This window comes from Pectinophora gossypiella, chromosome 22 (assembly GCF_024362695.1).
Source record: "Pectinophora gossypiella chromosome 22, ilPecGoss1.1, whole genome shotgun sequence".
Lineage (NCBI taxonomy): Eukaryota > Metazoa > Arthropoda > Insecta > Lepidoptera > Gelechiidae > Pectinophora > Pectinophora gossypiella.
The window spans coordinates 1,338,064-1,361,184 of NC_065425.1; the positions used below are offsets into that span (position 1 = coordinate 1,338,064).

The 23,121-nt window shown below is 37.9% G+C and overlaps 3 protein-coding genes across 13 annotated transcripts in view; 1 reads left to right on the forward strand and 2 right to left on the reverse strand.

Moving 5' to 3' along the window:
- Window positions 1-711: 711 nt before the first annotated feature.
- Window positions 712-6,540, reverse strand: LOC126376932 (uncharacterized). Its single transcript, XM_050024479.1, has 2 exons — window positions 1,455-6,540; window positions 712-738 (listed from the first exon to the last, which is right to left on the reverse strand). The coding sequence occupies exons 1-2, from the start codon at window positions 5,118-5,120 to the stop codon at window positions 712-714; spliced, it is 3,693 nt and encodes a 1,230-aa protein (XP_049880436.1). The 5' UTR covers window positions 5,121-6,540.
- A 4,830-nt stretch (window positions 6,541-11,370) lies between these two features.
- Window positions 11,371-21,013, reverse strand: LOC126377132 (E3 ubiquitin-protein transferase MAEA). Its single transcript, XM_050024810.1, has 10 exons — window positions 20,879-21,013; window positions 20,551-20,667; window positions 19,489-19,644; window positions 18,106-18,249; window positions 17,156-17,285; window positions 16,472-16,608; window positions 14,877-15,015; window positions 13,800-13,936; window positions 13,189-13,392; window positions 11,371-12,833 (listed from the first exon to the last, which is right to left on the reverse strand). Exons 2-10 carry the CDS (start codon window positions 20,587-20,589, stop codon window positions 12,735-12,737), a joined length of 1,185 nt encoding a protein of 394 aa, XP_049880767.1. The 5' UTR covers window positions 20,590-20,667; window positions 20,879-21,013; the 3' UTR covers window positions 11,371-12,734.
- Window positions 21,014-21,845: 832 nt separating this feature from the next.
- The window catches only part of LOC126377113 (C-terminal-binding protein), a 144,999-nt gene continuing 143,723 nt past the window's right edge, over window positions 21,846-23,121 (forward strand). For 9 of the 11 annotated variants that reach the window (XM_050024775.1, XM_050024777.1, XM_050024784.1 and 6 more), the window contains exon 1: window positions 21,846-22,105. The gene's annotated coding sequence lies outside the window, so the exon portion shown is untranslated. Of the gene's footprint in view, window positions 22,106-22,281; window positions 22,568-23,121 lie in introns of those variants that run through there. The other 2 variants (XM_050024779.1, XM_050024781.1) reach the window with 2 other exon arrangements.

A 23,121-nucleotide genomic window follows, 5' to 3' on the forward strand; every position in this document is an offset into this window, starting at 1 on the left:
CTTATAACGCCCTTCTTCGTCATGAGGTCGACGACTCTGCATACGCCATCAGACCCTGGATACAGTTTGGTAACTCGTCCCATCAGCCACTTCATCGGAGGTAAGTTTTCTTCTTTGACGATGACCAGTTCTCCTAGTTTGATGTCTTCGCCTCGTTTACGCCATTTGACCCTCTTCTGTAATTCCGCCAGATACTCGGCGCTCCAACGGTTCCAGAAGTGTAGCCTGAGTCTTTCCAGAAGTTGGTAGCGGTTCACGCTGATCTTCTCAGTAACGGGTGATGGTAGTGAGGTCAAAGAACGCCCGATCAGGAAGTGGCCCGGAGTTAATGGTGCTAAATCTGACGGATCCATTGACAACGGTGTCAATGGACGCGAATTCATGATTGACTCTATTTGAGCGAACAGTGTTGACAACTCTTCAAAAGTTAGACTAGTATTGCTTGCGATTCGTTTTAAATGGAATTTTGCCGATTTAACCCCCGCCTCCCAGATTCCGCCAAAGTTGGGTGAATAAACGGGACAGAATTTAAATTCAATACCTTCCTCTCGCGCAAACTCGCTTACGGACCGGTTAGACGTTTGAAGCATTCTGTTCAATTCACCCATTGCGCCAACGAAATTTTTACCATTATCGCAATAAATCGATCGAGGTTTTCCCCGACGAGATACAAATCTGCGAAGACACAAAATAAACGCGTTAGTCGTCAGGTCACTTACGACCTCCAAATGCACCGCCCTGGTGGCAAAGCAAACGAAGATGCAAAGATAACACTTGGTTGTCCTTGCGCCGCGGCCTTTACGATTGGAGATCATAAATGGACCTGCAAAGTCTGTGCCGCAAGTCTCAAATGGAGGAGCAGGAGATACTCGAGGATGAGGTAAGTTACCCATTATTGGTTGAAATACTTTTGCTTTGAATCTGTGACAAGTTACGCACTGATTGACAGTGCTTTTGGCCAGCACCCTGCCACCTGTTGGCCAGAATTGTTCGCGGATAGAATTTAATAATTGCTGCGGCCCACAATGGATCAAGCGAAGATGTTCCCTTGCAAAAAGCAATTTGGTAAAGGGGTGCTTCGAATCGATGAGTATCGGGTGTGTTTTGTCGTAAGGACAATGCGATGCACTTTGTATACGTCCCCCCACCCGAAGCAGCCCGTCACCATCCAAAAAGGGATTGAGACATAAAATGTTAGATTTGCAATGTACTTGTTTGTTGGTTTGTAAAGAATGGATATCTTTTGCAAATGAATCTCTTTGAGCCATTTTACATAAGGCCGTTAATGATTTGTGTAACTCAACTTTTGTGAGTTCACCTCTATGTTGCGCTTGAGCATTTCTGCAGTTGTGCATAAATCGCAAGGCATAAGCAAAAACTCTTTGTAACATCGAAAACTGTGAAAATTTCTCAAATGGAATGACACTTTGCTTATTATGAATGTTTAAATTCACCTTTGTTTCAGGTAATGTTACTTCACACGGATTGTTAGGTGGCCAGTCCTTTTCTGGTTTCCGCAAGAATGAAGGTCCGTTCCACCACAAATCACTATTTTCTAATAATTCAGGTTTTAAACCCCGTGTTCCAAGGTCCGCAGGATTAAATTCCGTAGGTACATGTCTCCATTCATGTTGGCCAGTCAGGTCACGTATTTCTTGGATGCGATTACAGACAAAAGTCTTTAAAGTTTTTGGCTGCGTCTTGATCCAGCCTAACACGATCGTCGAGTCCGACCAGAAAATTGATCGATGAACTCGGATACGCAATGCTTTTATGACCTTGTCATGCAATCGAGCGCCAAGTTGAGCGCCTAGTAATTCTAAGCGCGGTATTGTCATTTCTGGCTTTAATGGAGCGACCCTGGCTTTGGCACACAGAAGATTGGTAGTGATTTTACCATGAGCATCAATGGACTTAAGGAATAAACATGCAGCGTAGGCATCCTGTGATGCGTCTGTGAAAGTGTGTGCTTCTACGGTTACTGGTTCAGAGCAAAGTACGTGTCTTGGTACTATAATATTGGCGATGTCTTGTATGTTAGCTTGGAAGTCCTTCCAAGCCCTAGACACGCTGTCAGGAACAGGCTCGTCCCAGCTTGTTTTCTCCAGCCATAATTTTTGGAGCAGCATTTTGGGGATGATAGTGCAAGCAGATAGCAGACCCAAAGGGTCAAATATTTTGCAGGACGTGGATAATATATTACGTTTTGTAATCTTAGAAATGGCCACTGATTCGGCGGAAAAGCACAGTATGTCATCGGTAGGTGACCATTTAAGCCCTAAAACTGTGGATTGCTTGCTGAAATCTTGGGTATTATCTATTGTAGATATACCGTCAAGGATGTCTGGAGAATTAGTGCGAAATTTTCGCAGGGGAAAACAACCTTCGTTCAGTTTTTGAATGACGTCCTTTACAATATGCTTTAAATCAGATTTAGAGTTTGAACCTGTGTTAAGGTCGTCTACATAGAAATCATGTTTGATCACTTCTGCCACTGCCTCATCTGAACATTCTTCTGCTAACTGCGTTAAGCATCTCGTGCTCAAGAATGGAGCCGACGCAGTGCCATAAGTGACTGTGTTCAGTTGTAGTGTTTTTAGCGGTTGCGTTTCCTCGTCCCTCCAGAGAATTAGTTGCAAGTGACGCTGAGATTCGTTCACTTCAATCTGTCTATACATTTTCTCCACGTCTGCTGTTACAACGTACGTGTTTTGCCTGAATCTCACTAAAATGGAAAATAGATCATCCTGTACTACAGGCCCGACCAGTTGTATACAATTCAAGGATTTGCCAGATGTTGTCTTGCATGATGCGTTAAAAACGACTCTTAGCTTTGTGCTTTCGCTTTGTTCGCGAATAACAGCGTGATGGGGCAAATAATAACCAAAGACTGGACGTTGAATTTCAGTTAAATGTCCCAAGGCTTTATACTCATTAATGAAGGCAGCATAGTCTTGCTTTAACTTTGGATTCTTAGACAATTTTCTTTCTAAATTAAAGAAACATTTTTGAGCAATACGATAAGAGTCACCTAATGCTTTGTCTGGAGACTCGCGTAATGGGATTCTCACGGAAAATCTACCATTTGGCAAACGGTTGGTATTTTCTAAGAAATGTATCTCACAGAATTCCTCGTCTTTGCTAAGAAGACGTGAGCAATAATGCATATCCTCAATTTCCCAGAACTTGGCAAGGGACTCTTTCACCTCTTGTGAAAAATTGCAATGCACTGAATTAGTATGAGTATTAGGCATACCGCCGGTTGGGCCCGCGATTAGCCAGCCCAACTTAGACTCTTGTAGTGTGGGTTTGTTTCGCCCCAATTTGATTCGACCGGTATCCACAATTTCCCAAAAGACATCTGCCCCCAAAAGAACGTTTATTTCGGAAGGATGGAAGAAACTGGGATCCGCTAGTTGTACGTGAGTGGGAATGTTGAAGTGTGAAGTATTTATATGGACACTAGGCAAATTACTAGTGATGCGAGGAACTACGAGACACGACACATCGACATGGAATGAACTTTTCAAAGATTTGATTCGAATGTTGCACATCTGTGAAATGTTTGTAGTGGTATTGTTAATACCAGAAATTGAAATACGATTTTTAGAACAATCAAGATTTAAAGTGTCTTTTACCTTTTCAGTTAAGAACGAAGACTGACTTCCGCTATCGAGAAGCGCTTTTGCATGGTAAGTTTTGTTTGTTTTTAGGTCTAAAAGTTCTACTTCTGCTGTACAGAGCAACACATGAGAAGGCATCACCGCGGACAGTGACACTGGACCAGTAGAGGTATTGGCATCAGCAGCGGCGTCGGCACCAGCAGCAGTAGCGGAATTGCCACCAGGTGCGTGTGTAGTGTTGTTGTTGTACGCGTGAGTGTGTGTATCATGTCTATGTAATAATGTGTTATGTCGTTTTCTACAGAATTTGCAAGGACCTAATTGGCATCGTGAGCTATGATGACCCGAACGAAGGCAGTTCGAGCAAAGTTTGAACATAAGGACATGACGATATTTTTCATCTACACTCAGTTGTTTGAACTTGTTACATTCATGAACAAAATGGCTTTGTTTGCAAATCGGACAAGATTTATTTGAAGAAGAATGAAAATCACTAGATGATGAAGCCACAAAGGTCTTTGTATGCTTATTTTCTTTGGAGAAAAAATGTTGCTTTTCAGGTTTTGCGGCATCACTCTTGTTACCTTGAACAGTTTCAAGAACGTCCGCTCGACTACGTAAGAATTGATAGAACTCTTCAAGCGTGGGTGATGATTTCAAGGCACCTCGGTGCTCCTCCCATTTGCGACTCGTGGAACTATCAAGTTTTGACGTCATTAAGTAAATGATCAAAGTGTCCCACGAGTTGGTTGGCTCGTCAAGACTATTCAGAGAACGTATGTTTTTAGAGAAATGATCAATAATGAAACGTAATGCTTTGTACGACTCCTTTTGTAAAGGTTCGAAATTAAATAACGATTTTAAATGATTATTTATCAAAATGCGCTTATTATCAAAGCGCTCGCAAAGAATGCTCCAAGCCAATTTATAATTGTCACCGGAAAATTCAATCGATTGTATTGCGACTGCTGCAGCTCCCTTCAAAGAAGAACGTAAATAATGGAATTTATTGATAGATGGAATTGATGTATTTTTATTGACAAGCGAGTCAAAAGTGTCGCGGTATTCTAACCAATTCAAATAGTTTCCATCGAAACTTGGCAAATTTATAGAAGGAAGTTTGACACTAAAGTTATTTTCACATGAGGTGTATGAGGATGTGTCAGGTTTTGTTTCTAAATTTAGGACTGACTCAATGACGCTCTGAGCTTCAGCAATGGAAGTGCAAAATAAATTTTCAAAAGTTTCTCTATCTGTAAGTTGCGTTTCCACCTCAGAAGGTTCAACAATATCTTCTATCTCAAGTTGGATGCTGTCAAATTCTTTAAATAGTTCTTGAAGACGTGTTAATTTCAATTGCAACTCAGTCAGAACTGGCTTAGTAAACTTGGAAGGTTTAATTAATTTTAACGGTTCAAAATATTTTTGAAAGATAGTTAATCTTCCTTTCATAGTGGAACGTCTTTGAGTGAGTGATCTAAACCTTTCTGCAGACATTGGTAAGGTGTGTTGAGGAAAAGACGCAATACAGTGAACGAACAGATGCAATACTTACTTAAATCAAAGTTCAAATAAAAAGAAAATTGAAAAAATAAACCTTGTTTGACGCCCGCAATGTACTGCGAAGCGGCAATGAAAAGCGTCCGTGCGCGAGGGCCGCTCGAGTAGGTAAGCGCGATGAGAGGAAGGTAGGTAGTTTCTGGCAGCGCTGCGGCCGGCCGCCGGCAGCGGCGATGACGTAATCTCGTAGGCAGAAGATTTGCGGCGAAACTGGAATGTTCGGCCGATCTTTTCAAATAACCGAAGTCGAAATTACGTGAGTTGCCTAATTAAGGAGATTGTTGTGCCTATTATAAGTAGTTTAATCGGATTTGATTAAACTAAAAATTAGAAGAATCGCAAACTAAAAGGATTAGCTTAAATTAAATGCGAGGAAATAATAAACAGCTTAGCGAGAATAGCGAATAGTTAAGTAGGTATATGATAAAGTTTTAAGTAAGTAAGTAGATAATTATATCAAAATAGGAATATACCGCGCTTAGGTAAATAGTTAAGTAACTAAACCGTAATGTAGATAGGTATGTACAACGTCTTATATCGTCATGTATGGTGCTATGTTTCAGCTAGCAAGGTAGGCAGGTAGGCATGTACGGTCTACTTATTGTTGGAAATTCATTAGCTAAGTAGGATGTGATTATAACGTCCTGACGATATAAGTGAATAAGCAAAACCCAAATGAAATTATAAGTAAACAATAGCAAAAAATGCAATAGGAAAGTAGATTATTAAACACTACTTATTGCTGAATTGTTTGTTTTTACAACATAATCTATAGAAATTAATGCAAAATATGTTATCACTTAAGACTAATGGATGGTAGGTTGCCTCAATAAATTGAAAAAAATACCTTAATTAGCACCAAACTGATACACTGTTCGCTAAAATAAAGATGAATAATGAATCGATAAACACAACAGCGCGTAGGTAATTGTACAAAAATGACCGTACTTCCCTTACGGAACAAACTTCCCTCGAAGTCCTTTGTTTGCGCAAGTCCTCCGTTACACTTTGCGAAATGTTCTCGAAGATCACGTCGGGGTCACCAATGTTTACAACAGGATTCGATGATGATGATGAAGACGGAATGAGGCACCAGTTTACAGGAACAGTATACTTTTAATGAAAAAAACTAAGTAGGTTGGATAACAAAGAAAATGAGCAATTAAAATGACGCGTCCTCTCCGTACGTCGTCTGTCGTAATGTCTGAGTGGCAGGCAGCGCGGTGACGTCCCGCGCCTCGCTCCGGCCCCTCTGGTGTCTTAGAGGTGTGTTAACTTGCGTTGTTAACAACTTGCTCTACTCACACCGATAGCGCGCTAGGTCTGCTGGTTTGAAATACATTCCACACCATGAAAGAAGTCCCGTGTCTGGGGCGCTAGTGTCGCGATTTCTGCATAGAATTAGGTAGTTTCCTAGGTCAAAGATACATTATGAAATTCTGATTACTAAATAAAGACAGATCTAAAAGTATCAAAAAAACTTTATCTTTCTTCTATTTAACTTATTTATGAATTTTAATAATGAAATGTGTCATAAATAATAATAAGTGCGACATTTTGTCACATTTTTCTATGACGTCACAGTGTACTTTTTCATACAAATTCTATAGTAATTTTGGGTTTTGACGTTTAGTAAAAAGTAACTGATTTGACTAGTTGGAAACTCTCCTATTATTATGTCTTGTCAATTAATCCCACTAAAACTCGTGGACTTCTCTCGTGGTGCGGAATATATTTTACACCTGGTATTATTCGTTTTGTAATTAAATAAGGCGGCAAGAGATTAACCTTACCTTATGAAACTTATTAAAAATAATAATTATTCATATAACAAGGTTAAATTGATGTGGTGAATTGTATGTAAATATGTATTTAGTAACTTAAATGTTTAGTCAAACTATACTACGCTAATCGTCGTAAAAAATACATTAGAAAAGTTAATATATTTATATAAACTTCTCATTGAAAAAATCGTAACACGGACGTAAAAATAAACGTTTGATTGCATTTCTATTCCAATACCCTGGACTCACACCTTAACGACAGCTTCCTGATGGAACATCAGAGGTCCGTATGGCTCTATGGGATTATCAGATAATATCAAATACGAGTAGGAAGTCTCAGGTAATAGCAATAAAAATAAATTTCATTTTACAGTTGGTATTAAAAAGTATTAGTGTGTAGTGTGTTATATTATAACATAACAAACAGGAAAAAGAGGGAGGAGGGGGGAGGGTTATGTTCTAAATTCAAATTTAAAATTTAATTAAACTTGTGTTTTGAAATTCGAAAGTGTTTCGGTTTTTTTGATGAGATTTTTAACATGTAAGTCAATTTCATGTGTCATTCATATAATATTGAACATACCTATGTAATAGGTATGCAAACATTATGCAATAACGTAAATGCTGAACTCACAATACAATCTATAAATATTTTCCATCATGAGAAATCATATACAAATAAATACGTAACATAGACATACAAATATATTTTAACATGATTTTTTTCAGTCTAACATAGACTTTTAATATATCGTAAACATTGTACAAATTTTACTGCTTTAGTAATAAAAATCATATTTGAGAACTATACAAATTAATATGATCTCCATATTTTCCTAAACATCCAAATATTAGTTGTTTAATGATTTATAATAGTATTCAGTTGAATTTGTACGAACTTAATGATCATCACACGTGATTTCCAAAGAGGATTAAATATAGCTTTTAATGTTACTGTGAAAGTCCGAACTACGGTACATTAAAGTCTTGTATCCACTACGTAACACGCAACGCGCAACACGTAACGCTCAACATGTACGGCAACGTTGCACAACAGCGAGCGACGTTGCCAGCTGAGCCGCAACATGTCGCGCGGTTTGTTTGTTTTGTTTAGAGATCAATTTTATTAGTAAGAGCTATATTCAACGAAGATTTTATAAATAAATTATGGTTTATTTCGAGTTTCCATACAAAATGACCCCGCTTAGATGTTAGTACAAAACTCCACTCATAAGTTTCTAACTCTTCATAGTTTTATCAATTTCTTTGTACATATTTAGTACAGACATTACTGTCTGGGCAATTGTTATTATTTTCACCCGTTTAATCCTAATCACTAATCATGTTATTTTAGTTATAATCAGTCTGTTTTTTAAGATATATTTATATGCGTTTATCTTCACGATAATACTTTTTGAAGGTAAACTCATTTTGAGAGGTAGAGCGTTCAGTTCAACTAACACAAGATAAGATTCGATTTAGTTAAGTATCAACTAAATGGTTTAAGTTAAGATGCTCAAATTACGTAATACCGCTTTTGTAGTTCAAAATATGTTTTTCTATCGTGTGGGTTGTGAGGTGGATTACCAACCCCATCAACCCTTAGGGTTACTATAGAACCGCGAAAAGTCCCTGACATGGCACATATAACGACTACTAACTTGCATCAGTAAGTAGTAACCGGGACCAACGGCTTAACGGGTCTTCCGAAGCACGGATCATATTACTATCGGACAATCAGATGATCAGCCTGTAATGTCCTAACCAAACTGGGGATCACAAAGTGATTTTCGTGATATGTCCCCACCGGGATTTGAACCCGGGACCTCCGGGACGTGAGCCGAATGCTCAAACCACTTTACGAATTGAAAATAAACCAGGGATGAACGTGGGTTTAAGTATTTGACAGCCAAGCAAAATTGAATCCAATTATCATACAATTCGACTGAACTTCGCTTGCCTTATTTTTTATTCGTAAGGTGGCTAGTATATAACCTAAGAAATTGTTTTAAATAAATGAAATTACTTTATATTATTAAGAACCCTGTAAAATATTTAATGTACATTGAAAACAACTGTCTATAGTACTCAATATTGTTTAGTTTTGCATTTCATTGTTATGAATAGATTATCACGTTGCAGCGTATTGTAACTTTATTCATATCCGTAGAATGATTATCACACGTGATTTCCAAAGAGGAGGAAATACAGCTTATGCAGTGTGTAAGTGACATCGTAACGAAAACTTTGAGGGATGATTCAGACCATGATTCTGAGTTGAAATCAAGTGGAATTTTCCGTCGCAGAAATTTGGAACTGAAAATAATTTAAAATAACACTAAAAAATTATGAATTTTGCGACGGATAAATCCACTTGCTTGCTTGCTTGAGGAAATATGATTGGCCACCTGATAAGACACGAGTCATTTATAACAAACATTATAGAAGGAAAAATTTAAGAGAAGAGAGGAAGGGGTAGACCTAGGATAACATTTATGAAACAAATAAAAGAGAAGGTGCAGGTCGTGTCGTATCAGAAGGTGAAGGTTTTGGCGGGAAGAAGAGAGGAATGGCGATTACTCCACTGACAAGAGCGCAGCTCTTAAATAGAGAGAGAGAGAGAAATCCACTTGTTATTAACTCAGAATCATGAGCTGAACCACCTTCCTCAGTTCGTTACGATGTCACTAACACCCTGTATAATAATAATATAACACTTTATCGCGCACACATTTACGAGACATTTACAGGACAATTGATACTAAGGTGGGCAAAGGCGGCTTTACCGCTAAAAGCGATCTCTTTCAGACAACCTTCACCAGAGTATATATACATGAATAGACGACAGAGTAGTACGCAAACAGGTGTACTGATATTATTTACAGAATTTATGTATGTCGCGTCAGACAGAGTACTGCGGGACGGAAGGCAAGAGGGAAACCACTGCCCATTTTTCCCTAAAAAAGTAGCATGGAGAATGCTACACCGACAAGAGCGTGGCTCTTAAATTAGTGGTGTGTGGTGGCTGTAAAAACCTGAACTATGGTAAATGTTAAGATTTTCTAAGTGATGATGCTATAGCCTGTTATGTCCACGCACTATATACGGACAGCATTGCGTACAGTCATGAGAAATATAATGTACCCACTTTAGGAGTCTGTCGCACTAACATATTTGACATTTAGTGAGACTTACAGTTCAATTTGTCAGACAAGTTAATGTGACATGGTACCAAAGTGTACACATATTAATGCTCGTGACCGTACTAGCATACTATACTAGAGTTCCAATATGCTGCATCACGTAGAGTTAGATATAAAATTGTAATGTGATAATAACGGCCATTTATAAGTATTTTTAACTATTAGTCGTTAGTGGACATTGTAAAAATATTGTAAGGAAGTGTTTCAAATCAATAAAAAAACGTTTATGATTCCATTTGTTGGTTTCATTTTATGTCAACATTGGTGCATGTCAACATGGTTTTCACTCGACTGGCACGCGGCATGACCATTATAGACGGCAATACGGCTCACCACCCATCACAGAAGGCGAAAATTCATCATGAGATGGATGTACCTCTGACTACCCCGTTGGGATACAGTCGTGAGCTTATGTTAAGTAACATTGGTGCATATTCTGGCTAACACTAACCTAATTTTAGTTTGACAGCTACTAAACTGGTGCCGTCCTTCACTTACATATAAGTGCAAGAAAGAGATAGCAACTAGTTTTTAACCCCCGACGCAAAAACGACGGGGTGTTATAAGTTTAACGTGTCTGTGTAAATGTGTATGTGTCTGTCTGTGGCATCGTAGCTCCCAAACGGATGATCTGATTTTAATACGGCTTTTTTGTTTGAAAGGTATATCAGTCGAGAGTGTTCTTAGCTTTGTTTGGTGGAAATCGGTTCAGGTCTTCAAGGTCATCAGGTCGTTTGTTAAGTGTGATAGGAATGTTACACGCTCAGTTTGCTTGCAAGCATATGTGGGATAACTTATTTTTTGCTTTTTATAGGGTTTAGCATTTTTAATTAACCTTTTGTCATAATAATTGAGTACTATTTATGGTCGGGAGTTTTTAAATTTTTTAATTTAATGTTATAGTCCTGTCAAAACGTCGATGACGAATCTGTTTTTAGGGAATCTGACTTGCATCTTTTGTTATTGTCATAAAGACAAATTATTTTAGAAAAAAAATGCAGATACGTCAGTATGCAAAGTCAGCCACGATGGGTTGTTGCCCAAATCGGCACCAATAGGTATGTATAGTGATGGGACATGTCCATAATAATATGCCGTGTTAAGTATGCCGAATAAATTTTTTTTTGTTCTATATCTAATCATCAAATAGAGCAAATCAAATACGGTAAAAAATAAGAAATGTAATAATAGAAACAAGACTGCGTTTTTTGTGATTTGCATTTATTCTCAATGTAACACGATTATGGCTATGATACAATTGAGACCCATACAGTTATATCTATAATACATTTAACTCGTAACCTAAGAATATAACACTCCACGAGTATACTGAAATAAAAACTACAGTTCGGCCGAAAAGAGTAGAAATTGAGGGCGCCATTTTACTTACATGGCAACACTACTTACTTTTACTGACCAATAAAAATCACAGGTTGAAATATTACCAGAGTAAATATATACATTTTTATTAACCAATTTCTTCTCTTTTTTGCCATACTGCGCACAATAACTTACATTGGCCAAATGGCTGACTTATTTTAGAAAATAGAAGCGAAAAATTTAGAGTCAAAATACTTTTATAATTTTTAAAATACGTTAAGGATATAAAATATTAAAATTAAATGCAACAATTAATAAAATACGTAATATGTACAAACGTATTTTATTATTCAAATATTATGAAAGGACATTTTTCTTGTCGCCAATAAAATTTTAAAAAAGTAATATCTTTATTTTTCTGATCACATTCGTAAGTAAAGTTGACAAACGTAAAATTCACTCAATGCCATTGACTCGAGATTCAATTTCGTTCGATAAAATGTAAACTTCAATGTTTTCAATCCCTTTAGGACTTATTCTACAAGAATACGTTATGATACACGCTACGCCGCTACGACACTACCACTAATTTAAATGTACTGAGGAGTACCTACATTATTTGCCTTAAAGTTTCATAAAATATGTAAAAGGATTAGACCACTGAAATGATAGAGGTACCGACATCCCAATTGTCAAAAGTTTTTAAACAAACATAGACTTGAAAGCTGCCATATTTGATATATAGAGTATCATCAATTTTGTCATCAAAACTTGGAAATACTACACTTTGCTAAGAGATTATTGACTCTCTGGATAGCGGTCAATATTTCTCAAAACCTTACTTTTATGTTTGCAAAATGATGTCGAATGAAGTCACAATAATAGTTATAATAAGGCTAAAGCTATAGTGATAAAGACAGAGCTGTTGAAAAAGAGATAAAAATTATGAAAGTTTTTATGTTGTTTAATAAAAAACGAGCAGACAAACCACTTGATAGGAGGTGGTCATCATCGCCCACGGACATTTGCCGCACAATAGATTTCATATCACGACGATAAGTGTCAAAATTTAACTTATATGAATTTGAGCAACTCAATTAAGAAAATTTCGACTTAAACATTCATGAAAACATGAAAACCTTTTTGCAAGAACTTTCTAAAACCTACCTTTTTAACGTTAAGGCGTAGCGTGCAATAACACGTTGTATATCCGCGCTATATACAAGAGTATATACACAGAATATTCACATGACGTACACTTTCTCTACGCGCTTCATGCAGAACACTTCTTTGGTCTTCGGACAGATGATGGACCCATGCTCCTTCATCATTTGTTTCAGAGCCTGAAAAAATAAAAATAACATATATAATAAATATGTTTCGACAAATTCATGTATCAAGTATGCTTACCAGGCGTTATAGATAAATAACAGAAAGGACCTAATATTCAACCTTGAGGAACACCTATTATAACAAGACAATTTAGTTAATTTATTCTATTAGTTTGTACTATTTTCTAGATGTGATTTCAAAATGATTTAGGTCATTCGTTGTCTTTCTTAATTTCATGATAGTTAGGGTTAAATAATATAAAAAATTACATGAATAACGCAATCAAACGCCTTAGATAGGTCAGGTACTTAATCGATTCCAAAGGCTTCGGGAAAGAGAGACTGGTGTGTATGGTCATAAAATCACCTTCTCCCCGTAGACCTGTCCGTTGGGCAGCACCATGGGCTGGTTGTGCTCGTCCAGCGCGCGGCCGCTGAGGCGGCACACGAGGCGGCTGTGCGAGCAGTGCGCGTGCGGCAGCCCGCGGGCCAGCTGGTTCAGCGGCGCCGAGCACGCCGGGCAGGAGGACACGCGCGTGGCCTCGCTGTAGCACTGCGGGGTGTTCAGCGCCTGGGGACCACGAGCATGACAAGCGCACCATAACACTTTTGTTTATTAAAAAGAGATACAAAAGGAATGGAATTCTCCGCCGTCTTCTGTATTTCCCAATGCACATAACCCGGGTGCTTTCAAGGTCAGAGTGAACAGGCACCTTCTGAGCTCGCTCCATCTCAGGCCTCGTCAATGCCTTCGGGCAAGTCTGAGGCCAAGAGCAAACCCATCAAAATAAAAAAAAGAACTCTATTTTCAAATATATTTTAAATGAAATGAAAAATATATTTCCTACAATTCCAGCAAACATGGTTTACATAACTTCACGCCTATATCCGGCAGAGCTACATCCATCGCAAGACGAACCTTCTGAGCTTCGAGCTTTCTGTTAGACCAAGATGATAAATAAAAATAAGATCACTCACCTGCAGCCCCAGCTGCAGCACGGCGGGCAGCGCCGGCAGCCGCGCGGGGTGCAGCAGCCGCGCGTGCCACCAGCGGAACTGCGACACCAGCCCCGACCAGCGAGACGGGCACAGCAGGGACTTGTATGGCTCCACGTCTAGGGGTAAAAAACCACATCGAAGTACATACATAACATAAACAACCCACTGCATATAAAAAGGAATAATACTATTTATAAAACAGCAACCCCCTTAACCTTACCCCCCCTCGGTCGTACTTTAGTCTTCATTCATATGGATGTCAGACGTCACACACACAGATGCGCGTGCCTGAGTAAAACGAGGTTTTTTGTATGAGGTGTCGGGGCTCAGACAAAAATACATAAATTCAAAATAATAAACAAAAAAAAACAATACAATTACGTAACATAGAAACGACTAAACTAATCCACAAAATTAAATTAAATGTTTATTAAAAAAAATACTAAAATAACGTGTTTCGAGATTTAACATTTGGAAGGCATATCCATGTTAAGACAAATCTCGCAAATGGCAGTATCTATGCCGATCACTGCTTATGACTTTAGAGACGTATGTAATGAATAGAAAAATAAATTCGCGCGATACACGTCATACACACGTTCGGTGATCGATTCCAACGCGTTTGCCCCCTCGCCCCGCGCCGCCCACGCCGTTGTCGTAAATATCATGGTATAAGAAGACCAGGTATACTCAATCCCATGACAAGCCGCCATTGCTAGCCCATTGATGACGTAAGTGTTACCATTCAATTGGTATCTCCAACATTCCAAGGACGTAAATTGTATTATTGAAAATTAAATGAATTACTGACTAATGTATTTATTTTCTATTATTTGTCACATATACAAAAATCATTAAAACTGTATGCAAATCTTTTACTAAAAGTACAAAATTTCCTTGCAAGGTAAATTAAAAAACATTGGTCGTGGGTAATTTTTATTTTACGAAATGGCAACAGGGTGGGATGACGTCAGCTGGGGTAACCTTGAAATGCTAACTAGAAATGACAGTTTTGAGCATACCTGGTCTTCTAACAAACTACTAACAAAGACGTACCAGTGTCCTTCGGGAAGGCCAGCATGCCCATGCAGTGCTGAATGTCGTCCAGCTGTCCCTCCTCGTACTGCGAGAAGTGCTTCTTGGCGTAGCGCACCGCCTCCAGCCGCTTGTCCTCGCGGACCAGCTCGATGAACTCCTAAACATAAATATAAATAAAACATGTACAGTCATGATCAATATGATATACCCACTTTAGGACTCTGTCGCACTAACATATTTGACATTTAGTGAGACTTATAGTTCAATTTGTCAAAAAAGTTAATGTGACATGGTACCAAAGTGTATACATATTAATGCTCGTGACCGTACTAAGCTGATGGACTATGTATCAAAAGTGGCTGAAAATGGTCTTCTGATTATTTGTGGCTCTGCCTGCCCACCCCTTCGGGGAACATGGGCGTGAGTTTATGTATGTATGTGTATGTATGTATGTACTAAGCTCCGACACAGTTTATTAAATTTTCAAATCACACAAACCGTAAAAGCTTTACGCCATTCCGCGAAAAAGTAAAAAAAAAATGCTAATAAAAAAAACAAAAAAAAATCCTGTTCTAAAATGCTGTCATGGATTTGGCCACAATAGAACTAATTAGGTCGCAGAGGCCTTTCAAATAATAAAAAAGCTGTCATAGACAAAACAAAATTGATCATAGACGTCTTTCTTTTAGTATACATTCATTTCATGGAACTTTAAAATCCTATATACGAAGAAAGCTAACTCCTTACTATATATCATCAGAAAGGCATTCTATGTTATAGATAAGGAACTGTTTATAAAACTGTACAAAACCTATATTCGTCCACTATTGGAATACGCATTTCAAATATGGTGTCCGTACTTTAAAAAGGACATAATTACACTCGAAAAGGTTCAGAGACGAGCAACTAAGATGGTCAGTTCACTGCGTGACAAAACTTACGAAGAAAGACTCTCACTTCTAAACCTTACTACACTTGAGCAACGCAGAAAGCGAGGCGATCTTATAGAGACATATAAAATATTACATGACCATTACGATGTGCAACAATTAAAGGATATCTTTAAACTCAGCAAAAATGTGAATCTGAGAGGACATTCATTGAAGCTGTACAAGCCTTTGTGTGCTAGTAACCCAAAACATAATTTCCTGCCAAATCGCGTTGTGGACTCTTGGAATAAGCTCCCAGAATCAATAGTTAGTGCACCATCAGTGAACTCCTTTAAACACAGACTAGACATTTACAATAGAAAATAACAATCTTAAAAACAAGTGCAGTGAAGTACACGCATCAGCTCTGAGCTGCTAGTGTACATAAACAAATATAATAATAATAATAATACATAAATTCATGCCTATTTTCCTCTGTGGTAAGGTAACTATGGAATTCAAACACAAATGTAACAGTATGAATGTATTTTGAGTAGAAAGTAATTTACTCAAAGCTGAATCATCCGCTTCAGTATTCTTTACGATGTCACTTACACCCCTTAGGTACGTACAGGGACGTATGGGTGTCAGTGACACCAAAATGAAAACTTTGGGGGTGTAACCTGTATAATATACTATACTTCTGATTACAACTTCGGGAAGATAATTTGAAGTTGTTGATACCTGTATGCGTATCTTGAACTCCATGTTGGAGTTGAGCTTCCTAAGCTTGGACTTGTTGTCGGCGCACCACTGCAGGCAGCGCGCCGTGCGCCGCGACGACAGCTCCGCCTCCACCTCCGCCGCCGCCGCGTAGATGTCTGAAACATGCGTAGATGTCTGAAACATGCGTAGATGTATGAAACATGCGTAGATGTCTGAAACATGTAGATGTTTGAAACATGTAGACATTTGAAACATAAGTAGATATCTCAAACATACGTAGATGTCGCCTAGCCCTTTCAACTCTACCACTAACACCCGCATCATAAATCATAATAAAATAGCTTTTCTGAGGGAGCTGTGAAAGGCTATTCAAGGAGGGGGTCCCGGGTTCGAGTCCCGGTGGGGACATATCACAAAAATCACTTTGTGATCCCTAGTTTGGTTAGGACATTACAGGCTGATCACCTGATTGTCCAAAAAGTAAGATGATCCGTGCTTTGGAAGACACGTTAAGCCATTGGTCCCGTTTACTACTTACTCATGTAAGTAAGTAGTCGTTACATGAGGCGTGTCAGGGGCCTTTGGCGGCTCATTAATAACCCTGGCACCAGGGTTGATGAGGTTGGTAATTCACCTCACAACCCACACGATAGAAGAAGATGAGGGAGCTTTTTTGCAAATAGGAGTTTACATGCCACTGACCTACGTTGGTGAGGTCTCTCAGCCCCCGGGCGTCCGCCAGCTTGTTGGCCGAGTCGTAGTACCCGTTGCGCAGGAAGTAGTCCACCAGCATTCGGTCCAGGCGCACCTTGCGCCATTGGTTCAGCGTAGTCTGTGATAAAACATAACATACATAAACAGCCAGCCTCGGTTCCTGCAGACACCATTTTAGGATTACCAACCTTCTCAACCCTGGTGTCCAGGTTACTATTGAACCGCCAAAGGCCCCTGACATGATTCATGTAACGACTACTTAATTACATCAGTAAGCAGTAACCGGGACCAACGTCTTAACGTGCCTTCCAAAGCACGGATCATCCTGTAATGTCGTAACCAAACTTGGGATCACAAAGTAATTTTCGTGATATTTCTCCGCCGGGATTCGAACCAGGGACCTCCGGATCGTGAGCCTAACGCTCAACCACTGGACCACGGAGGCCGTTACCGCACAGAATATCAGTGATGCTGAGAGTGAGCACTTGTACCATAGTCTTAGCAACAATATGCTGAGTCAATCCATTTCCCTGGGCAATGTTAGCTACTAGTCATAAATTGGCCCCGATTCCTGCAGACATCTCTTAATTTTACTTTAAGTTATACCTGTCATTTTCTTATCCGCCGAAAAGGAAAGGGACGGATGATTGACAGCTCTTAATTTTAGGAAGAATGAGTAAATAAATGAATAACCCGGGCGAATTTTTAGACGGTTGTTTTAGATTTGTGCTTAAAATTGACGTGTGTTCCATAAATTTTATGCTTGTCGATTACCCGTCCCTTTCCTTTTCGGCGGATAAGAAAATGACAGATATAACCTAAAATTAAATTAGATGGTATTTACAGGAATTAGCACCATTGTTAACCTTAAGTTATGTAAGTATTTTTGTAACCTTCAGTTTTGGGAATAAAGTTTATGCTATTCTACAGTATCTCACCCTGGTCTGTGGAGTGTTGGGCTCGCTCAGAGCGCTGGCTTGCTCCTTGAGATGTTCCAGCCGCTTCTTACAGACGTACGCGGCTTGAAGCTCCTCGTTGATGGCTTCTGATGCCTTGCGCTTCATTGAATTCAGTTTCTCCACCTGAAATTGTTCATGTTCATTCTTACCGTGTGCTACCGTACCACGTAAGTGTGAGTGAGACACCGTCTGCGCACGCCTACGTCCATTTAGACTAAATTTATTATAATAATATAATTTATTTTACTAACCGCCGCCGGGTCTAAGTCGCACAGACGGTAAGAGGCCCGATGGGCTCACGCTCATGCCCTGGGAGGGGGGGTTATTATGTGACGTATGGGAAATATGGGAACTTAACATACTGGAGGTAGGTATCTTCGTGCGACAAAACCTACATCTATTCAAACGAGTTTCCGATGTATGCACTCGCACTGTTGGATTGCGCGATATGGACAGACTGGTTTCGCTGCCGAGCAAACTAGCAATGTTCAGAAACGGGCCTTTTTGTAGATTTATAAAAAATTATAATAAAATCCCGAAGAGTATCAAATCTGAGCCTACTGATAAGCTTTTTAAATACAAACTAAAATTAATGTTGCAAAATAAGACTTATTATTGGATAAATGAATTTATGACTGATGAATTGCAATAATTCATTTCTAATATTTTATTTCACAACAAAGAATTCTTACTGACATTATTAACTTTAAATAAATTTCGGGCCTAATTGATGTATTCAAATTTTAGTAAGCATGTATTATCATTTGTACCTAATTATTTCGATTTTTATATTGTTTTTGTTTTAATATTTCTTTATCTTTTAATTGTAATAACTTCATAAGTTGTTGTGCCCATCCAGGGTGCTGTGTGTCTAAAATTGACTTAGTTTAATTTTATACGACGTGTAGCTATGCAATATATGAATAAATAAATAAATAATAAAAATAACGCGTACCAACGACTTTGTCCCTTTTGCCGTCGAGACTTCGGGTGTGTGGTGCTCGGCGGCCAAGGATTTTAATTCTTAAGTGACTAATTGTATTTAATTTACTTTAAATAAATAAATTCGTTTTTTATTAATTTTATTTTTAGGGAAATTCTGGAGTACTTCATTGGACTTCCCACTGAACACTTTTCTATGTAATTTAAATGTATCTACCAACAACATTTTTTTATACTGTTTTTCCTTCAGTATCTTGATGTTGGCAGAATCATTGTTTCGAAACAATGCAGCCATAAAAAAACATTAAAAGGTTAAATGAAGTGAAGTAACTAGTTGTCCGATACAAATTGGTGCGAGGCGGAGATATACCATTTAGTGTTAACACTTGGTATTAAGTCTGGCTGCAAATTAAGTGTTACCATGCCACCGAGCAGTGAGTCAATCTCGCCAGTGCTGATGACGGGCTTCTTCGTGGCAGCCTCCACCTCCGCACTGATGCTGGCCACCTGCCGTGACTCCACATCCAGCACCCGTTGAGCATTACGGTACCGCTTGTTGAAAACTTCATAAGGGACCTGTAAAGAAGATTTTATGGGTAGATTATTGGGTCAAAAAAGATTATAAAATGCAAAAGTAAATGTTTAAGACGGACAAAAATCTATTTTGTTTTAACTTATTTATGAATTTTAACATAATATAAACTCATGCCTATATCTCAATGGGGTAGTCAGAGGTAGATCTATTGCAAGACTAATTTTAATTAAGAATTATGTAAGAATGAGTATGACGTTTGATCACATTTGTTGGTGGTTTTGTATTTTCATATAAATGAACCATTTTGATGTTTCAAATTAAGATCTCATTTGACTAAGTTCAGCATCTAGCTTATTATTCATAAAATACCCTTCTTGGTAAAAAAAGAACAATAGACGGACAGACAATACACCCACACCTCTCCAGATAAGTTTTTAAGAGCCAAGTAAAGGGCGAGCCTATTGCCTTTAACCAGGTACAAATCCAGCAGTGGTACATACCTATTGTTTTTTCTTCTTGCATTGTTAGCAAAGTAAATAAATGCAGGTTGAAGGGGAACTAAATGAACAAATTGTGTACTAAATAAGTAAACAAAAATTAAAATATTATAGTTATTTGTTTACATGCTTTAGTTACCAGTATAGTTCACATATTCAACTCTTTTGTGTAGTGAAAGAATTTGCAACCATGACCCAAATAATTTGACATTAGCCTAGGCAAGTAAAAATATATTTTTAGCAATCACATACCTATATTTTTACATCCAAATTACAAATAAAAATATATTATATTCAACAAAGCTATTAACGGAAGGCAAGTGTAAAAATTGCGTACGTAGTACTAATTAATACAATGATACCTACATAAACAAAATATTGACAGGTACCAGGGACAAAGTCATCTCTTACATACCTACATGTTTTTATAAGTATGTACAACAAAATTACCTTCAAGGTAGCGTGCTCCAGCGATTTTAGCTCGTTCATTTTGAACTCCTATTGCGTATTAAAGTTCAAGAGTGCGTTTTCGGAGACCACGACGCCACTACAGATGGTAAAAGAAACCTGCAGGACGATAACAAAACTCAGCTGATTCTAAAAATGAACAATAAACACGATCGAAAATTAACAGATTTTGCACTTCTCGAAACGACTTATTTCAATATAAGTTAAACATTTTGAAGTTTATGTTAGACAGATGACGAATTAAATTGATTTTTTTACATTTTTTTGAGATTAATATAAAATAAAACGAAAAATACGAAACTAATCTTACCACAGCGAGCACGTAGAATGCGTTATTAATGTCAGACACCACAAAAATATAGAATAAAGCCCGTTACTAAAGCTTAATTTTTCATAATCAACATTGAAAAATTGAGTCGAAAAGAGCTCCGTCGACAAAAATAATAATGTGTTAACTAAAATTTACTATTAAATAGTATATAACTAGTAAAATATCACATAATTTAGAATATTAACGCGAGTTTTTAGAGAAATATATAAAGAATTTGAACGTCCCCATCCTTCAGTCTGTTTATTTAGTACGTTTTTAGCGCTCAACGATATAAGTTTTGGTCTTTGATTGATTGTAATTTCCCAATTCCCAACAATTTGAATCAAACTTCTGCAGCTCGATCTTAATGTCATCTCCATAAAGACTTCAATAAAACATGCCATATTGTTTATGGTTGTGTAGAATCGATTCCAAATAAATCGATTTACACCAGCATGAATCGTAATAATAGTACCTAACAAATAAAAATAACTTGTATTTATTTTCCCTCTCAAAACGCCAAGTAAAAATTAAAAAGTTATGTTGGTTATATTTCTTCTTTATATTGACATTGGAAACCGCAGCTTTAAAAGGATTTATATTTTTATAATTGCTTATTATGAATAATAACGACTTCTTTTAATTGAACTGTTTAATTTGATATAAAAGTAAGTCTATTTTACGTCCATGGTCTAATTCAAATATCCGGCTAAAAGAGTTGAGCCAAGTTTCCAATCTATGCCTTGATTATTTTATTTTAAAATCAGTGTCTAACAAAATTAATACATTTTATGATGGTTAAAATGTAAAAGTCAATGTATATAGCAAACAAACAAAACAATCAAACATTAAATGTATTTTTAGGAGATTTTTTTCTAATCGAGTTAAATCTAATCGGTAAACATTATGTTCGCGGGTCTATGTACCATAGACAATATTTATGCCATGCGTTTGTCGGCGCGTCAGCGCGTCACTTTTCGTTACGCAAATCCGCCATTTTGTACGTCGCTGGCGGTGGTTTGGGGTTTACTTTCTCGGTTTAGTGTTTTTCTCTCGGAAAAACTAGAAAACTTTCTTTGAATTGACTTTGTGCACTAGCTGTGAACAGAACTGACTATATTGTGATATAATTTTGCTGCTGTAACTTGTGCTTTCGTGATTTGTGTGTGCCCTATAACTGGAGCGCGTGGCGGGTGGCTCTTTGTTGTTGGATTCGACGTATTTACGGTAAGTTTCTTTACGAATTGTTGGAAAGAAGTAGTTTTGAAGGTGTTTAAGGGTCGGACAGCGTCGTTGCTAGGATAGGTGTTGTGGTAGCAGAGTATTGTGAGTGTAAGTGGTAGCGTCATGGAAGCGGTGGCGCGGCGGCTCGCGGGCGCGGCGGCGGGCGGCCGCCGACGACATTACTCTCGCGGTGACGCCGCCGCGTCGACTCTGCGGCGGGTGCAAGAACGTGTTTCTCGTAAACCGACTTTCTAGAACACTTCCGATGATGAATAAGCATAATAACATCAGGTTTTTAGTTGGTCAGTAAAAGACAAAACGCCGATCTGGTGACCCACTTGCAATATCTGTGCAAAATTTATGATAGTGTCTTCAATAATTGTGTGGTGTACATCTAGTCGTGCAGTTCAAGTTAAAAGTGAACTGGATATTACTTGGAGTACAATTAACTCGATAGTTGGTGAGGTGAGTTTAGAATTCCAGTTGCTAGGAGGTAAAATGCCTTTAAAACTCCTTACCTTTTTCCTTAATGACCATATTCATTGGATTCTTAAAGTGAAACCGTTGAATGGGTCTTCATTTAAGTTACGCAAAGTGAAAAAATAACTTCGTAATCAGAATTCTACTGTTTCATCAAAGTTATGCTTAAGTAGAAATTCCTTTAGTATAGATTTTGCTTTAGTTGAGCTCCAAGTTAGTGCTATTTGTCTTTGCACGAAGTTGTCCCCTTCAGAAAAGTTAAATTAGTAAAGACTCTGTCAACTAAGTTGAATTCAGTAGAAAGTTCGAATGGATTTCGGAGTTTTGCGTTTCATTATTTTACTGTTTAGCTTCTTGTTTCGTCGTTTCTTTCAAAACAATATCAAGAAACCTTATTTATTCCTTTTAGATTTGTTGAATTGGATTGAATCCATACAATCACTTTCATTTCAACTGGTGAAATTATTTCAAAGAAACTTCTTCTTTTACTAATCTGATTGAATAACTGTAAACTTAATTTACAACTGTATTAAACTGTT